The sequence below is a fragment of the Alexandromys fortis genome, unplaced genomic scaffold (assembly GCF_014885135.2).
Source record: "Alexandromys fortis isolate MF-2015 unplaced genomic scaffold, M_Fortis_MF-2015_v1.1 scaffold_1, whole genome shotgun sequence".
Lineage (NCBI taxonomy): Eukaryota > Metazoa > Chordata > Mammalia > Rodentia > Cricetidae > Alexandromys > Alexandromys fortis.
This window is the reverse complement of record NW_026067927.1, coordinates 19,959,497-19,978,431: the sequence shown is the minus strand read 5'-3', so window position 1 is coordinate 19,978,431 and position 18,935 is coordinate 19,959,497. Positions and strand designations below refer to the sequence as shown.

General features: G+C 43.2%; 1 protein-coding gene across 2 annotated transcripts in view; it reads left to right on the top strand.

The window, feature by feature from the left end:
- Window positions 1-18,329, top strand: part of Adamts18 (ADAM metallopeptidase with thrombospondin type 1 motif 18) — a 136,850-nt gene extending 118,521 nt beyond the window's left edge. For both annotated transcript variants that reach the window (XM_050143861.1, XM_050143863.1), the window contains 7 exons: window positions 1,139-1,280; window positions 2,591-2,717; window positions 5,919-6,123; window positions 9,010-9,192; window positions 10,583-10,786; window positions 12,524-12,671; window positions 16,490-18,329. In XM_050143861.1, coding sequence (XP_049999818.1) covers window positions 1,139-1,280; window positions 2,591-2,717; window positions 5,919-6,123; window positions 9,010-9,192; window positions 10,583-10,786; window positions 12,524-12,671; window positions 16,490-16,605 — 1,125 coding nt within the window. In that variant the 3' untranslated portion in view covers window positions 16,606-18,329. The remainder of the gene's footprint in view (window positions 1-1,138; window positions 1,281-2,590; window positions 2,718-5,918; window positions 6,124-9,009; window positions 9,193-10,582; window positions 10,787-12,523; window positions 12,672-16,489) is intronic.
- The last annotated feature ends 606 nt before the right edge of the window (window positions 18,330-18,935 follow it).

The window sequence follows — 18,935 nt, the reverse complement described above, 5'->3', positions numbered from 1 at the left end:
CCCACTGCTCATCAGGAATCACACTCTGTGGGCTCAGATTTGTCCTGAGTCCTAGCCTTTTTTAGGCTGAATCCCTTATACTATATATATTGACTCAATTAGAATTTATTTTAGTTTTAAGTGTGTGTGTGTGTGTGCACATGTGCACACATGTGTGAGTACAGGTACCTGCAGAGGCTAGAAGAAGGTGTTGATTACCCTGAAGCTGTAGTTACAGGCAGTTGTGAGCTATCCAGCAAGGATGCTGGGGACTGAATCAAAGTCTTCGTCAAAGGTGGCATTTGTTTTTAACTGTTGAGCCATCTCTCCAGTCCCACGTCTACTCAATCTTAGACCTAATATGTAAACAAATTCTATTTGTAAAGTACCTTTGAGAATTCTATTGGAATCCCATTTGGACTATGCAGGAAGTGACAGGGGATGCTGACTGGGGTCTGCTGTGATTTAGAGGGTGTGCTTATTTTGTTCTGAGCTTCAATCATGAAGGTTTATAAGTCCATATACGATCCATATAGACAGACATAACATTGAGTGTATTATCTATGGAGCACTAGTGTGGGTGGCTTATCCTGTGTCTTGTTTAAGGTTGAGACCCAATGATATGACCTTTCGTGTGTGTGTGTGTGTGTGTGTGTGTGTGTGTGTGTGTGTGTGCACGCTCTCACGTGGGCATAGGTGGTGGAGGTCCAAGAATAACTTTGTGGATTCTGTTCTTTCCTTCTACCATCATGCGTCTGCTGGGGATTGCATTTAGATCCTGGGTACAAGTGCCTGTACCCATTGCATTTAGATCAATGGGTACAAATGCCTGTACCCATTGAGTCACCTTGCTGGCCCACTTGTATTTATTTTAATGGCTCATTTGCTTTATTGATGGTGATATCTTGAGCTTTACATGATTACAGAAAACATCAAATTGGGTTTTCCAGCATCTATCCACATTTGATCCTAGCATGGTGAATGCTTTAAAGTGTCATAGGAAGCCTTTTTATGTCAACATTTGACACGCTTGGGAACAAGAAATGACCTGACTTTAAGACCAAAATGACTTGCAAATATCTCTAAAATGTTCAACAGGATCTCTGCAGTCCCTGGGGTTGGTTTACTGATCTCTCCGATTTTATCCTACCTTATCCAGATTCTGACACAAGGCAAGAATCCGGGGATCGCGTGGAAGTACACACTTCCCAAGGTCATGAATGTAACTCAGCCACCCACCAAGAGGTTCCACCACACCTGGCGCACAGAGCAGTCTGACTGCTCAGTCTCCTGTGGGGGAGGTAAGTAGGTTCCTAACTCTGCTTCCCAGCTCATCTTTGTTTACAGGTTTTATCCGGTATATAGAAGGACACTGTGAACTTCGGGGAACCCCAATGCAGTTTAGATCCGTGTCTCCAGAAAACAAAATTCTGTGAGCTGAGGACTGTGGCTGACTACCAATCATTAAAGTGAGAGGAACATTTGAATCATGTCTCAGATGCTATTTCAAAGAAAACGACATAAATGGAGAGCAAAGAACAACTGAAAAACAAGGTGGCATTCCCTGTCTGAGGACCTAAACATGAGAATTTAGGAAACATTTTGTGCCTCTGATGGGAAATGTTGGATTCTTGGAATCAAGCATACAGCTCTACTGAAACAAATATTTACGTAAACCAGGGTCCTAGCCAATGGGTGTGAGTGAATATTCAGAGTTGAACTTTTCTCTGTGCATGCATCACACGGTTATAGAAACATAAGATGCTTTGCTGTGAAGCAGAACTTCCGGGTTTTCACATAGAATCCCCTAGTGGCTTAATAATTTTTATGTACAATTGTTTTGCCTATGTGTTTGCCTGTGTGCCTCGTGTGTGCAGTGCCTACAGAAGGCAGAAAAGGGCATAAGAACTCCCTGGAACTGGCATTGCAGATGTCTAGGAGCTGCTCTATGGATGCTGAAATCCAACCCTGACCCTCTAGATTAGAGGCAAGAGGAACAAGTGCTCTAGACTGCTGGCCATCTCTGCAGCCCCTCACTAGTGGCTTACAGATACAAGTGCTTTCCATTAGACCTGTGCGATTCATGATAACGCTTCCTGGGATGTTTCATTTTATAGCGACTCTGTTTCAAATAGTATTTATCACTTGATGGTTCTAGAATCCACTTGAAAAACATATTAAAATTACTAAAGTATAAAGTCTCTTATCTTCTAGATAAATGATTTGAATTCAAGTGGGTTGAAACTGTGCCCAAAAGAATCATTTTCGGGGGCTGGAGAGATGGCTCAGTGGTTAAGAGCATTGCCTGCTCTTCCAAAGGTCCTGAGTTCAATTCCCAGCAACCACATGGTGGCTCACAACCATCTGTAATACGGTCTGGTGCCCTCTTCTGGCCTTCCGCATACACACAGATAGACTATTGTATACATAATAAATAATAAGTAAATATTAAAAAAAACTTAAAAAAAACCAATCATTTTCACAAAAAATATTTGGATTTGGTGTCCTAAATAGGATACTAGAACACTGATCGATCCCAAACTAAGTTTTGGAAACCAAATCAAATGGGTTATCTGTGTTTCTCACTGTGAAACCTCTGGCATCTTACTAGGTTACATAAGCATCAAGGCCATTTGCTTACGAGATCAAAACACTCAAGTCAATTCCTCATTCTGCAGTGTCAGAACCAAGCCGGCAACAGAACCCAAGATATGCAATGCTTTCTCCTGCCCAGCCTAGTAAGTCCGCAAATGTCTCCTTGTTTGTATGTGTTTCTACATCTTTGTCACAGTTAGGCAACAATGAAAAGGCCCCATTCATACTTCTAATGGGAAGGGTTTAAAAACAAATACAATGTTTACTATAAAACTAGGAAAAAAAACAGTTGAAATTGAATCATAGGACCTAAAAATATGAGTTTGCCTTAGACACTCACATCTTGCTGTGCAAGCCTGAGATATAACAGTCTTTCTCCTCCCTAACAGTTGTAAGACTTGAATCTAACACCCCATGTTTGCCAAGCGAGTGCTCTGTCACTGAGCAAGAGCCACAACCCCATCCCACCTCACCCCACCCCACCCCACCCCCATTTAACTTTTGGAAAAAAACCACCCTCTTTCCAGAATGGAATCAAGCAGATATTTAAATGATACACAATCCTATATTAGTTAAATTTCAATGTGGCTGTATGCTTAACTTGTACATAGGTCATCCAGGAATGTAAGGATGATACTAATGCAGACCGTGAAACCTCAGATGCAAATTGCACAGTAGTAATACAGAAACCAGAGAGGTGAAAGCCAAGTGGTGACACTCCCACTGGTGACTGTCCCTCTGGGGCACTCAGTGGGTTTGTTCTCAGACTCATTTTAGCCATGCCACTGTTGGAAAATGAGTCGAAGCCAGCTCCCTGGCCAACTGGAGTCTTCCCTTAGGTGACTTATCTTAAGCCAGATGTATTTATATAAAGCAGTGGTGATGGTCAGATCATTTTAATAAGTGGTACTGACTTTGTGGTAACACAGTCGAGGATGTGTATATGTGTGCATGTGTGTGTATAAATGAACTAAAAATATTTATGTGTATAAACTAATTTTTATTTTCTCATAATTGTCTGGGGTTTTAGATACCCACCAATTCTGTATGTCTAGTTTCCCTCTGAGATTCTGAAGCTAACTGAATCATGACTACAAAGAGAAAGAAAGAAATAGGACATCGGGGGGGGGGGATTTCTGTGGATTTTCCTATTTTTTCCAAAAAATAAACAGTTATAAGAATTACCTCAGTGGCCCTAGGATGCAATTAACAGAAAGAGTTCTTGAATCTCGTGGGCTCATCTGTTCTTTAGGTAGTAGGCATAATATGTTTACTAATGTGTACACAGAGAATCACACTTGATGGGCAAGGTGACAGTTTCTGATCCCAGGACTCCCTCCTATCCCTGGTTGGACCATTTAGCATGCTGAGGTCACCCACAACAGCTAGACTCCCCTGAAGACAATGGGCAGGACTGATTGATGTTCGGTTAAGAACAGCCCCTTGCAGGGGCTGCAGAGTGGAGCTGGTGTCCTGGGTGGGCTCTTCTGCTTTCCCCCTTTGCTCTCGACCCTTCCTCAGTGTCCGGGAATTCAGTTCAGATAGCTCTTCCCCCAGGACAGACTAGAAAGCAGGATCTCGACTCTGAGAACCATAAGGACAAAGGGGTTACCAGATCTAACTCTGCTACTTCCACATGCATCAGCCTCGTCAGGAGGACTCACTGGGTGTCAGGCTCAGAGCAGAGACTTGTAATGTGGAGGTGGCAGTGCCTGGTCCTATCATTCCCTTCAGGGGGAATGGAGATGACGGGTATGCACAAAAGGACTGGGATGCAAAGCCGTGCACTATAAAAATGTTAAGTATCAATAACGGACAAGATGGAAGACCTGGAAGAGAAGCAGATGAGAGTAATGCCAGGAGGAATGGCAGCCTGGGAATCAGACATGGAAGGCCAGAGTACCACCCCAAATGCCCATGAGATGCTCTCTCTACTAGACGTACAAACTCATCACTTTTGTCACATAAGGAAAGAAACTTGAATTTGATAGGAAAACACAATTTGAGGGGGTGGGAGGTAAATGATGAAACTAGTAATTTCAAAGTATGTTTCCTAAGATCTTGTAAAGTACAAAAGTTATATAAATCTGAGGAATTATTTGATACATTGTCTCTGACTGAAAAAAAATAGGATGCTCTGCATTTTATGATATTTTTAAGTGCACATATGGTTCTAGCACTCTCGTGTTAATTCTCTAGACCAAAGGGCTTTAATTTTGCACTCAGAATTTATGGCAGAAGCCAGAGGGGAGGAGTAAGATTAAGGAGGGCAATGAAATTCTTGTTTTTAATATTTATTTTATTATGTATACAATATTCTGTCTGTGTGTATGCCTGCAGGCCAGAAGAGGGTATTACAGATGGTCGTGAGCCACCATGTGGTTGCTGGGAATTGAACTCAGGACCTTTGGAAGAGCAGGCAATGCTCTTAACCTCTGAGCCATCTCTCCAGTCCGGCAATGAAATTCTTGATGTTTAACCAAAGCACAGTTAGCTACTGATTTGGTCTTATTTTCTAAAATAATTAGTGCTTAGCATATTTGTATCCAAGGTTGGTTGTAGCCCTCAGTGCTGTGAGTCAAATGCCCAGCAGCTGTATCTTCCAGTTCTTTATTTTAATGTTATATCTGTACCTCTACATCATACAATTTTAGTCAGTCAGAAGTAATTCTTGAAAGGGACTCAGAGTTTCCATGGATAGGCATTCCTGCATCGTGACTTAGATAGTTCTGGAAAACTGTGTCCGGTGATCTTTAAATAGACAGCATGAGGTTAGAGCTCTGACCCATCAGTGAATGGTAAGACCAACTAGAGTAGGGGCATGGGGAGCTGTCACTCAGAAGCTTCTGCAGGTCTCCTCTGAGCGTTTGTCCCTCTCCTACATAGACACCTGCCCTCCGGTGCTGCTCCCTCTTCCCCTAGCCTGTGCGTACATCACAGTACTTACCAGGAAGTGCACATATCCATGGCTTCACTGTGTCATAGGCTGCCTTATGGACGAACACGGTTTCATTCATCTTTCCAACCCCAGTCCTGGGTCCCTGACTCATAGTTAAAAGCTCAGTAAATTTGCTTGGCTAGATTACTCAGGAAGGAAAACACGTTTCTTTCCATGTAGGAGACTAGAATGTGTTTTTGCCATAACCTTGTGGAGATGAAATATGTCTCCTTCCAGCTGCCCCCACCAGTTGATGTGTAACTCAGCCTCCATAAAAGAACAGCTAGTGGGGCTTGCCCTGGTGGGTTATTAAACAAACCAGGGGCTTTTCCTGAGCAGTTTGTCTTGAGAAGTGGTACTACAGAGCCTTGACTTCACAGGAAGTAATTTTGGGTCTCTCTGACAGTTGGTTGCCAGGTGAATGGAGTGTATGCAGCAAGTCCTGTGCTGGGGGCCAGCAGAGCCGGAAGATACAGTGCGTGCAGAAGAAGCCCTTCCAGAAGGAGGAAGCCGTGCTGCATTCTCTCTGCCCAGTGAGCACGCCCACTCAGGTTCAAGTGTGCAACAGCCACGCCTGCCCTCCAGAGTGGAGTTCGGGGCCCTGGTCTCAGGTACCAAAGCACCACTTTAGAAGCATGGTCTGCATGAAAAACCAAGGTGGTGGGAATATCGGTTACTTTGCCACCTGAGAACTGCTCAGCTCTGTGCACTTTCAGAGTGAATTAATGAGTCGGTGCCTGGGAGTTGTCATTTCAGTAGTACCTTTGTAATGGTTCTTATGTGACCTGAAGTTTTGAACCTCTTACCAAAGCTTGGACTATTCCCTTAGTGGTCCAGAAAATTAGCATGGAGACCATTTAGGAGAGTCTATGAATGCAGCTAGAAAGGGATTGGGATGTAGTGCTGGCTAATAAGAGATTGATCCATGGGTAAAGGCACTTGCTACCAGACCAAACCACCTGAGAACAAGCCCCAGGACCCATACAACTCTAGTGAGTTATCTGCTGACCTCTACACACAGAGAATAAAGAAATAAATGGGATAAAACGAACAAGATAAAGGAAGAAGCTTTTTTTTTTCTTCAGTGGCAAAGCTGTAGAGCTGAAAGAATACAAAAGAACCAGGCACTGAGTTTGCAGTTGTCGCAAGGTATAGCATCATGGGGTCAGAAGACATGTAGAATAGGAACTCCCAGCTGTGCACAACTCGTAAATGTCCTGTAAATCAGATGCTCCCTTATGGGAGTTTGTTCATCTCAGAGACATCTTGGAAGTGAATGAGTCCTATTGGCATCTAAAGCACAGAAGCTAATGTCCTCCAGGGGCATATCAGCTCTCCAAAACAGGATAAACACCAGAGGTTTCCTGCCTTCCGAGTCTTATCTTAACCTGTGTGGATGGATAATATAAAGTATATCACCTGTACCATGATGGTAGCTAATGGCCAATGCCCTCATGTCTGTCATGCTTTCCCTTAGACTCTAAGTTTAACAACACATTACCAAATTTCTAGAAGAAATGAGGGATGATTTTTACTAAAATTGGGACTGTATTTGTTAGGAAATAAGGGTCCAGGAGTAGGTAGAAATACATTGAACGTGGAAATAAATACTTGTATTTTATATATATATATATATATATATATATATATGTATATTTATACAAGTATATAACTATTCAAGTATTTATATAATATATACAAGTGTATATATATATTATATATATATTAGCAGGGGTTAGTCTAAGTAGGATGTGATGTTGAGTCAATCTTTCTTTGCAATTGAGCATTGCAAATGGAGAATTCAAAGGCTGGATGGAGCCACATGTATATGATGGGCATGGACCAAAGGAAGTGGGTAATACAGAGTGTCCAGACATCTTAAAATACTCCAACTTCCACATACAAATAATCTGAATATTTTTCTCCTTTTAAATGGCTTAATTGTAGAGACCAGATCTGTCTTGAGTAGTTTTCGTGATGAACATGGAAGAAAAATTTGTTCCCACAAACTACTCAACTCTTAGATATGGGTCATAGATAACAGCAACAAATCAATTCATTCTGCAATCAATGCACACAGTGCATCCTTGTGAAAAATAACTGCAAACAAAATTAAGATTTTTATTAACTGTTCAGGAATTATATGTGAAGGAGTGGTGATCGGTTCCATGGTTCATTCACCAGGTTCCATGGTTCATTCCCAAGATTCCGTGGTTCTCTCCCAAGGTTCCTTGGTTGGTTCCCAAGGTTCCGTGATTCACTCCCAAGGTTCCTTGGTTGGCTCCCAAGATTCTGTGGTTTGCTCCCAAGGTTCCATGGTGCGTTTCCAAGGTTAGGTGTCAGAATCAACTTACAAACTTGTGTTTGTTACTTAGCAGCAAACTACCTTGGCCTTAGTTCTAAGATATTTCTTTTGAATAGGGTGATAGCAATGAACTCAGAAGGTTGATGGGCAGCTGTGTGATGCAGGCTCCAATTTACAACCTAAAGTTCATCACTTTGAATATATTAAAAAGCTCCTGCTCGTGACATTATCTCCTTTAAGACTGTGGACACTGATGAGTGAGAAGTTACCGTGGTCCTCTAAGCCCTAGTAGGACTATGCCCCAGCCTATTATGTAAGTTCTAGTGGCCACATCCTTTGATCCTTCTGGGAGGAAAAGAAGACCACAAAAACTAACATGGAGATACAGCCCTCCAAGACAATCTCTGTGTGGAGTCAGTCTTCTAAGAAATTTTGAAAAGTTTTTAGCTGTCCCTGTGATGATTCCTTGACATCTTCTCTAGTTCATAGAATTCTCAGGAAGCCAAAACAGAAAGGTCTTATGAAAAAATAAACTTGCCCAGAGTAAAGATTTGGATTGTGTGAATTTATTCAGAAATGTTTGATAGGTGCTTGTGTTAGCACCATGCCCAAAGAAAGTTCTTAGGGGTTAAGGATCTCACTCTTTTTGATACTGTTGTCCATATCTATATTTAGTGTGCACATTTTTCTGCTTTTCTCCCTATGGTGGCACAGTAATCCATCTTATCCAGAGGCTTATAGCAGAGAGAGGAAGCCAAGCTCTGATACAATGTATCCTGTGTCTGGAAAACCCTTTGTTTCATGATAAGCTTGGTTCATCTTCAGGCTGGGGGATAAAACAGCCACTGGGTATTCAGATGTTTAAAGCAGAAGCTAAAATATCCCATTTTAGCTAATGAGGAATGGGGAGTTTGAGCCAAGGAATGAAAACATTGAGACAGAAGCACTTTTAAATGAATGACTAACTGCCTGTCTTTGGTTTTACCTGTCTCTTTCTTGGTTAGATCTGTCTTAACACTGTGTTATGCTATAGGAATAGAGGGAAATCTGAAAGGGAACACAATGTTTTAAATATTATATAATGTATAGCATATTGATGAAGTGTCAATGCATCAGTGTAAATATGTGCGGTGTTTACACAAACAAATTCCATCTGAAATGGAAGCAAATGGCACCTCTTCTTCTTCTCAAGTGTTCCAAGACCTGTGGACGAGGAGTGAGGAGACGTGAGGTCCTTTGTAAAAACTCTGCAGCGGAGACTGTCTCAGAGAGCCTGTGTTCTGGTAGCCCCAGACCTGAGTCACAGGAGGGCTGCGTGCTGGGACGATGCCCCAAAAACAACCGACTCCAGTGGGTCGCCTCTTCATGGAGTGAGGTATGAGTTTGGGCATACTGGCGGTGTGTGTTTGTGTGTGTGTGTGGGGGGGGGGTTCTTCATACGTGCTCCTTCACTTGCCCGCACCCACATGGCTCCTTTCTGTACAGACATGTGCCAGGTGCCACCTCAGTGCTTCTTCTCTGCATTGTCCCATGGTTAGAAACAGAGAAATGGTGTTCCCCTTGCTTTCTCTTTTGGTTCAGTCCAACCCATGTGCTAGCAGTACCCACATTTATAATGGGTCTTCTCTTTTCACTTAAACCTCTCTGGAAATTGCAGGGGTTATTTAAATTCAATGAACTTGGCAGTGAGTTTCCACTAACCATAATAAGCTTGATGGCCAAACATCTGATCCTCCAATCACTTCTGTTCTAGGTGATAAGGCCTGACCCGTGTCATGAATGAAATTCAACAATATGCTCTCATCTCCTCTCAATCATTTTATAAAGGCATTATCACAAAAATAACCTCTTTGCAATCAGCCATTAATACGCACTGTGAGGGTAACGTTGGGCTTACCTCCATTTGTTCATCTTCACAATGGAGCTAACATACATAGAACATACATAACATCGTAGATTATAATATTTATACAGACACATTGACTCGTTCACTTCCAGACCCCATACATGTAGTTTAAAACAGTCTATTCTTTTTCAGACTTCTCTCTTTCTCCCTATAGTGTAATACAGTGTCAGAATAGATCTAACCAAGAAAGAGACAGGTAAAATTAAAGATAAGCAGTCAGTTAGTCATTCAAAAGTGGTACTGCCTCAATCATTTTCATTACGTGACTCAAACTCCCCACTCCTCAGAGAGGTCTCAAATAGTCCTTGTCACTCCCATATTGCCCCAACTCTGGTCCTTGAACAAGATGGATGAAGGATGTTGAGAAATCAAGAGTATCTTGAACTATTACAATATAATCATGGGGCATTGACAAAGTGAGAAAAACTGGTACCCTGTGTCTCACACATCCACATGGTTCGTCATCCCTGATGAACAGGGATTTCTCTTTAAAATTCAGAGAGGAGCCTAGGCAGTTTGGATGCTCACCTTACTAGACCTGGATGGAGGTGGGTGGTCCTTGGACTTCCCACAGGGCAGGGAAACTTGATTGCTCTTTGGGCTGACGAGGGAGGGGGACTTGATTGGGGGAGGGGGAGGGAAAGGGGAGGCGGTGGCGGGGAAGAGTCAGAAATCTTTAATAAATAAATAAAAAATTTAAAAAAAATTCAGAGAGGAGAAGGTCACTTCCAATCTCCTGCCTTTGATGTCCTCATCTCTAACAAGAGGGACCTCGCTGCTGCACTGGTTGATATTGTGTGGACACACAGCTCAGCAGATTTGACTGTGGAACCCTTATCCCTCCTTTCTGGGCTCCTAGTGTTCTGCTACCTGTGGTTTGGGTGTGAGGAAGAGAGAACTGACGTGCAGCGAGAAGACCTTGCAGGGGAAACTGATACCATTCCCAGAGCGGAGATGCCGCAACTTGAAGAAGCCAAACCTGGAACTGGAAGAAACCTGCAACAGAAGGGCTTGCCCAGTGTACGGCATGGTGGCAGGGTGGTATTCATCACCATGGCAACAGGTGGGTGCATGCAGGTTTAGGAAGCAGATGTTCACCCTAGCATTGCTCTCAGTCCATCAATAGTTGTCCCTACTCTATCGAGTTGGGAAAGTCGGCATTGGTCGACCCATCCCACTCTCTAGATGAGCCTGGGCAGGTACTACATACAGTCTGGTACATAGTGTTTAGACCTAGAAAACTGGAATAAGTATTGAACAGAAAGCCTGTGACATCATGCCCCTGTTGGTTGTTGCCACTCTTGAAACCGTCACTTTGTATCAGAGTGTGTTTCTGAGGGACACAGAAAAACTAAATTGTGCCACCCTCCGCCCATGCTTTCTATTAATGCTCTTTATGCATTTTCTCATCTCATCCTCTCATCGACATTGTGGTAGCCATTATTGTCCCAGTTTCGTGGATGAGAAGGGTAAGGCTTAAACTGTCAGTCATCAGGTGACAGAGACACCTTGTTCTTGGGAATACTGATTGGTTCCATGAGAACCTAAGGCTAAGCAGAGGTCCCGGGACATTGCTACTGCTGAACTCACTGGTGTCACAACAGATGCTCAACTCACCCTTAAACACAGGCTCTGATAGTATCTGTGTATAATATAGAAAGAACATTGAAAATGGGAGGACCTGAAAACAAATCTCCAATGAAAGGAAATGAAATATTTCTATTTGACTAGGCATGGTGACACACACACACTCGTGCATGCATGCACACACACTCACACACACTGCTATAGGCTTCTTAAATTTTGTGGTTTTCTTTAATATTTAGAAATTCTTTTTATGGTTTATGAAACCCATTATTGATCATTTATGTATAATGAATATAAAGACATTTTTACATGGAGAAGTCATGTACTTTTATCTGAATGAGTGGATATGATTGGATGTCAGCCAACAATGGCCAGGAAGCCAGATGTTTTCCACTTCAGACATCTGCTTTTGTGCAATAAAAGCTGACTCGTAGACCTCAGTGCCTAGTGTGTATTAGGAAATGGTACCCCCGGAGTCAGGCAAGTGGATGGAAATCATACGTCTATATTTGAATGTTTGGAATACTCCTAAATGTATCTCCTTTCTGCCAAAACTTACTGTTTCCTCCCACATACCAGGCCATACAATGGTATTTGTACAAAATGATGTTCTCATCCGTCTGTGGTCCATTCTAAAGCAAAACAGTTAAAGGGTCTCCTTTTCTCCTGGCATTTCCATTCTTTTGTTAAAATTCCACCAATCTTCCATGTAGTCATGGGGGACACAAAGAAACTTTGAACCTAGATCCTACTTAATTGGGCAGTAAAATTTCTTGTCTGTTAGGTACCATGCTACCTCAGAAGCTAGCTAGGCACCATCCCAAAGTATTTTTGGTTAGCTGTCCTTTATGGCCCCTGTTTCAAATGACCCACATCCACTCTGGCATCTGGTCGAGAGTGCCTGGGATTCTTGTCCTCCATCTTTGGCCATGTCTGGATTTGTTTCTGAGTTTTTGAGACTACTTCTGGAGCCTACTTCCTTATGATCCCCTCTCGGGTGCAATAGCATTTGCCCAAGACTTTTCTGATAGACCCCACTGCTCACACAGGGCTGAGTAGACTTGGACTGAATGCCTAGGACTGGCTGCAGACTGCATCATCTGTAGGCCTCTTGGTCATGAATCTCATGCTTCCTTCTGTTGGATGCCACTGACATCAGAGGACTCTGCCCAGCTGAGCAGGTATAACTCCCTTCTGTCTCCCTCCTTGGCAGTGCACAGTAACCTGTGGGGGAGGAGTCCAGACCCGATCTGTCCACTGTGTGCAGCAAGGCCGGCCTTCCTCCAGTTGTTTGCTCCATCAGAAGCCTCCAGTGCTCAGAGCCTGTAATACAAACTTCTGTCCAGCTCCTGAAAAGAGAGGTAAAGGATCCTATGCCCCATCAATCTCACCAGTTTTGAGAAAAATCTTCCGCAGCTCGCTATGGTTGGTTGTGCAACGTATGTGTTACTCGACTCTATGATGTCGTGGTTCCATCAGCACCCATGGGGCTGCATTCTCACACTTGTGCAAGGCCAAATCTGAGACATTTTCTGCCAATACCATATTGTTTGCGTGATCTGAAGGCAACATTTCATTCAAGAAGGTTTTCCAGCCGTTCATTTCTGGGAAAGAGTCACGTCACCATTCTTTCCTTTTAAGATGAAGTCTTTGGAGGCTGGAGATGGGGCTCAGTTGGTAGAGTGTTGCCTAGCATGCATGAATCCCTAGGTTCTCTTCCCAGCATGATAGGAAACTATGCACGGTGGTACACACCTGTAATCCAAATCATTTCAAAGTAATCTGGCAATCCCTGGGAAGTATCCCTCGGTCAGATCAGGTTTCATTATGTTAAAAAGTCTTTCTTCAGCACACAGCTGCTGGGTTTCCTTCCTGTCTAATCCAATCACAGATTTTCTGAGCTTGCCTATTCTCTCAGCCCCCTTTTCCCAATTTTTGGTGGAGAGTATTTGGTACGGTGAATCACCACTTTCCTCTCCCCCACCGTTCCACCTGCATCACTTGGCATCTCTGTGTGCTCGGGGCATCAGTGTGCTATCCTGTGTGCCTGTATCAGAGGGGTTGCAGAAACAGGGTCATCTCTAATCAGCGCTGGGATTCTACACAGAGGAGAATTAGTATTACAGAGAGACGGGGTGTGTTCTGCCAGAACACTTCTCCCTCCTGTCAGTCTCTGTAGTCAGCTCACTCTAGAAGGAAATGCAACCCCTTAGCATTCTGGTCAGTCCTGGGAACATCTCCCAGCCAGGCACAGGAGAGAGGAGACCCTGTTGCTCTCTGTTTTCCCTACATCTGATGCTCACCTGGCTCACAACTGTTGCTGAGAATGCAGTAAAAAGAAAACTGATGTCCGGTGTGGCGAAGCCCTCTGTTTTGTTCCTATTGAGGTCATTAGGAACTCACCAGGAATCCCCAGGACTCTCATTTGGGAATAGCAGTATATAGCGAAGCAGGGTCCTGTCTGGAAACTGTAAGGATCTCAGAACTTTGCGGTCGCACGAAACTTCCCACCTTGAGAAAGAGGTGGGGAAACCAGGCTTTGACAGACTGGTCAAGCCAGGCCCCAGAATGGAGACAACTTTTGAAAAGGGCCTCCAGGAAGTAAGGAAGGTGGACCTTGTATGTGCTCAGCAAAAGAAAAGGCAAATGCAGAGGAACAGCAAGGTACTTAGATTAGGGGCACAGCTGACTACATAGGCACAAACCAAAAGTGTTTCAGGGCCCTGATTAGTCATTAGAGACATTGGCCATAACTGGGTAAGATGGAGAACCATGGCGTCTGTGAGATCAAGACAGTGGGTGAACTGGAATGGAGTGAGAACTGGATCTCCTTGTGGAGAGGTGGCTGCTGCTTCTGAGGAGAGATGGGGGAGTTTCTTTTATAGGGAGGTGGAAGCTGTGTGGATTTTGAAGACTGGACCAGTGGTGCTTGCTGCTTTTCTGCTTGCAGGGAGTGGGGCAAAGAGAAAGGTGCCCAAAGTCAGCCTCCACAGTGTAAGCCAGATGCCTGGGTTGTATCTCAGAGAACCAGCCATCCACGACTGTTGTTATCACCAAACCTCCCCACAGCAAAGAGGGCACTGCACACTCACGGCATGCTGACCTGCCTTAGCTCTACCTCCTGGCTTACACAAAGCCCAAGGGCCCCAATATGGGCTTTTGGTAAAATTCCATTCTATTCATAGGAGAGATGGCTCAGTGGTTAGGAGCAGTAGCTGCTCTTCCACAAGATTAGGTTCAATTCCCAATACCCACATGGCAGCCCAGAACCATCTGTAACTGTAGTTCAAGGGAATCTGATGCCCTCTCCTGTGGGCATGTGATGTGGTGCATAGATAAACATGGAGATAAAGCACCCACATATATAATTAAAAAATTTTTAAAGAGAGGTGGGAGTTGGTACAGTAGCAAGATTAGTCAGTTAATGGTAGTATATGCCTGTCATCACAACACTTGGGTATATAGCATGACCATCTAGCAAAGGACCACAGAAATAAATGCCTGTGAGGTTAGGACCATAGTTCAGTGGTCTATATTATATTGCAAAGCATTCTAGATTATTCTGTTGGTACATTGGACTAAGGTGCATGCCAATTGATCTGCAGCATCAGATACTAGATGGGTATACAATAATTGAACTCATATACGTGTATAGGTGTATTGCATACATATAAAGTAGGCAAACAGAATGTAGTGGGATCTTGATCTTAATGTCTGACTTGAATCTCAAACCAGCTTCCTGGTTCCAGACCCCTGATCCAGAGGAGTGCCCATTTCAGGAAATTAAACTCCATTCTTCTGTACACTTGATTTAACAATACTGTTGGTACTGTTATTTCTCTCGCATCATTTACCAAGTCTCTGCTGGTACAGGTTATCTGCCTGGACCAGTGTGTGTGTGTGTCCAGAAGTCGTTGGGAAAAAAAGAATATCCCATCTCATTTTTAAACCTAAGTTCCTATGCTACATGGCTTAATTTTATTATTTTAGCTACTTCAGTTATTTTTTTCCAAACATATTTTATTTAGTTAGCACTTGTATTTCTATGGAGCTGGTAGATAGGACTTAACAAGGGCAAATCTAAACTTCTGCCTTCAGGAGCTCGATGTTCAATATGAGTCTTGATGTGTGAAGAGAGGAGCATGCTGCTTCAAACCAGTGCAGAGCGATGATAGTGTTCTAAGAACAAAAAGAGTCGATAAGTTTTTTAACATATTTATTTCACAACATCTTTGTGATTGACACTGTTTTAAGTATTGGGAAGATACCGATGAAGAGTGGAGACCAAGAACCTGCTCTCAAAGACTTTGCATTGTAGAGGGCAGAGAATAAGCAACCACATGGCATGATGAGGGGGGATAAATCGAGGAAGAAAATGCAGACACTCCCTGGGAGGCCAAGCAGTAGGCTAGTTTGTTGAGTGGCAGAGGAGTAAAGAAACTAACCTGGGATTTTAGGGACCGTCTACCTGGCAGTGGACTGGGAAGAACGGTAGTGGAGCTCACTGGTGCTTCAGGGATCAGCAAGATGGCATGGCTGGGTTTGGGAAGAGAGAAGATGAGGTCAGGGAGTCAGGCTTCAGATCCCAAGCCTCAGCCTCCACAGCAATCACTGTATCGTGGACTGTGGAGGCTTGGGAAGGAAGGCTCTGTGTAAGATGCATGACAGGAACTGGTTAGTGTCTGAAAGGGATTTCTGGGAATGACTGTGAGACATGGAAGGACATGAAAAAGGGAATTCTGGGCACAAGAAGCCAGGACTGAGAAAAATGTAGGCAGGTGTGAGTCATGGAGAAAATCCAAGTTGGGGCCGATACAACAAGAGTCGGGAGAGCTGTGTGGGTCTTTATTGTGCAAAGACGAGAGGAGAGTAACTAAAAGGAAAATGCTTTTTGGGAGGGTACCACCCTGGGACCCGTGTGTCCATGATACTACTATATACAGACAATGATGAGCTACTGGGCATGGCTTCTTTTCTAACACTGACCCCACCATTAAAATTTTGCTAACAGACAGATTGTTTGGCATATTAATCCTGCCCTGGCAAAGTCCAAATGTGTCGTGGACAGAACACACAGAGGGACGGGGCAGTGGGCCTAGGTCTCTGTTCCATAGGCCCTCATCTTAAAAAAGAAGGTCAAAGTCCTAGTTGATATGCTAAATGCGTCCTCTCTTTTCAGATGATCCATCCTGTGTTGATTTCTTCAACTGGTGTCACCTGGTGCCTCAGCATGGGGTCTGCAACCACAAGTTCTATGGGAAACAGTGCTGTAGGTCATGCACAAGGAAGAGCTGATCCGGAGCCCGCTCACCCTCCTCAGAACAGGGCCTTACCTGTCAATCTCCAGGTCTCTTTTCTATCAAGACTACAAACCACAGAGGAACTGCCATGGGGTTTGAAGAATGGATAGAGAGCCAGCAGCCTCCTGAGTCGACCTCTAGAAGCACATGGTACTCTAAAGGATTTGACGTTGAGAAGTGTTGACGAATCCAACTTTTTTTTTTTTTAAAAAAAAGCCTTTGATTTGCACTGCCATTTGGAAGATGAGACACATCATACTGAGATACGTGTCAAGTTTTCATTTTGACCAAGTGGAAACCTTGTTGACTTTGGAATGTGTCTCCTCCCCACACACATACCTTTGAACATCAAAGGAGTCAAGGGCAAAGACATCTATTTTTAGAAGGCCCTCGAAGGCTCCCGGTCAAAGACTGACTGACATTCAGAACCATCAAATACAAGGATGGAACCCTTTACCTAACAGTTGCTTGGATTTTATAGTGTCAAAATCTGACACCAAATGGTGCTCAATGAATGGGTGCTTGCTGCTGGACTGGCAAGCTTCATCTTGTTTCTTTTCTGTGTGTTGTTTATTTGGTTTCAAGTATATTCTGCCTGTAGAGAGGCTCCAAGACTGAAATTAAAAACTTGAACTATATTCCCAGTAGCATTCTGGAAGCAGGGCCACATGAGCTATTTAAGATCTCCAAATAATTAAAATTCACAATCGAAGGGAAAAAAGACTCAATGCTGATGCCTTTCATGTAACATCAACCTTACAACTTTAAGTGTTTGTTGAATGAGAACAAGGGAGGCTGGTGCCTGCTTTTTGGGAACAAGAACTGGTGACATGTTCATTTCTGGTAAAAATAGGCACCCACTGGTAAAATAACATGCTTGAAAGAGGGAAGCCTACCATTTATGATGCCCCATACAGATTATCAGGATGCTTAGAAAATTAAAGACTGCTAGTGGTTTTCTCCTAGCAACTGACAAGTTTCAATTCGCCCCAGGACTTGGTCAACAAGGAGAAAAAAATAGTGACCAAGAAAAATCCATCTGTCTTCTTGTTACGTTAATAAATTACAACTCACCAAGACCCTTCCGTGAATGCCAGGACTTCACCAGGTCTCCAATGAGACTTCTTTGGTCATCGGGAGCCAGCTGTTGATGGGCATTAACAAGCTTAAAATTGTTCTCAATTGGAAAAACACCACTCTGTTTGCCAAAACCAGAGTAACTTTTAAGACTGTGTTCCCCTGTAATTCTTTGAGAAGTGGTTCCACAGGGCATGTTTATACGATACTACTCTATCCCCCCCCCCAAATTCTTTGATGAATGTACACTCATTTTTATTGCTTCTCAGAGTCTCAGTTCAAACAGGGGTTTGCCAGCTCAGCAGAACCAGCAAGACAGTGTCCTGTTAAATTTAACAGCGTTCTTGTCCCCATCCTAATGGGAAGCATGAGTTCTTGGATGCCGTGGAAGTGAAAAGTAACAGCTTGGCCCTCTTGCTGTGGCCCTTTGGTAGTCATTTTGATATGAGGAGAGAAAAAAAATAATACCACATTACCATCCCCTTGCTCTCTGAAAAGTGGGAAGTTATTTGTCTTTATATAATTATCATTTTATTATATTTTATGGGAAAGAATTAATTTATTAATAGCCTGTTCTTATGTGTCTCACTCGCTTCTCTGAGTAAATGATATTCTGAGGGAAAATGTTGAATTAAAAAAAACGTGGATTATAGAGAAAAGTCAAAATATATGTGTAATATTTAATTATTTTATGTTTTATAATAAAGTATTCTGTTTCTTTATCTTTGAAACTTGTTAACTTCTTAAGCAAGTTAGTGAGAAGTCAGGTATTTCCAAGTTAATTTAATTGTCTAACCGTTGTTGGAGCACCTCAGTGTAACTTACTAAGGGGGCCAGGGGCAGGCTTTAAGAAGGATTTGTCACCTTTGCGCATCGGGAAATAAACTGCCCAGTGCTGATGCACTTGGGGCCAATCAGATGGCTCTGTAGGTAAAGATACTTGATGCCAACGCTGATGATCTGAGTTCAACCCGTGGAACCTACACTGTGGAGGAGAGAACTGACTCCTGAAGGTTGTCTTCTGACCTCCACACGGGAGTCTTGACGTGTGTGTGTGTGTGTGTGTGTGTGTGTGTGTGTGTGTATGTGCAGCCCTGCAAGCAAATGTGAAACAAATGTGTATTTCAAATGTGTTCTGCTGTGTTGTATAGTTAAAGAAATGCATATGGAAATCACTGGAGATAAAGTCATTGCAGCTACTTCCTCTTTGAAAGGCATTCTGGGGAAATATTTGTGCCAAAATGAAGG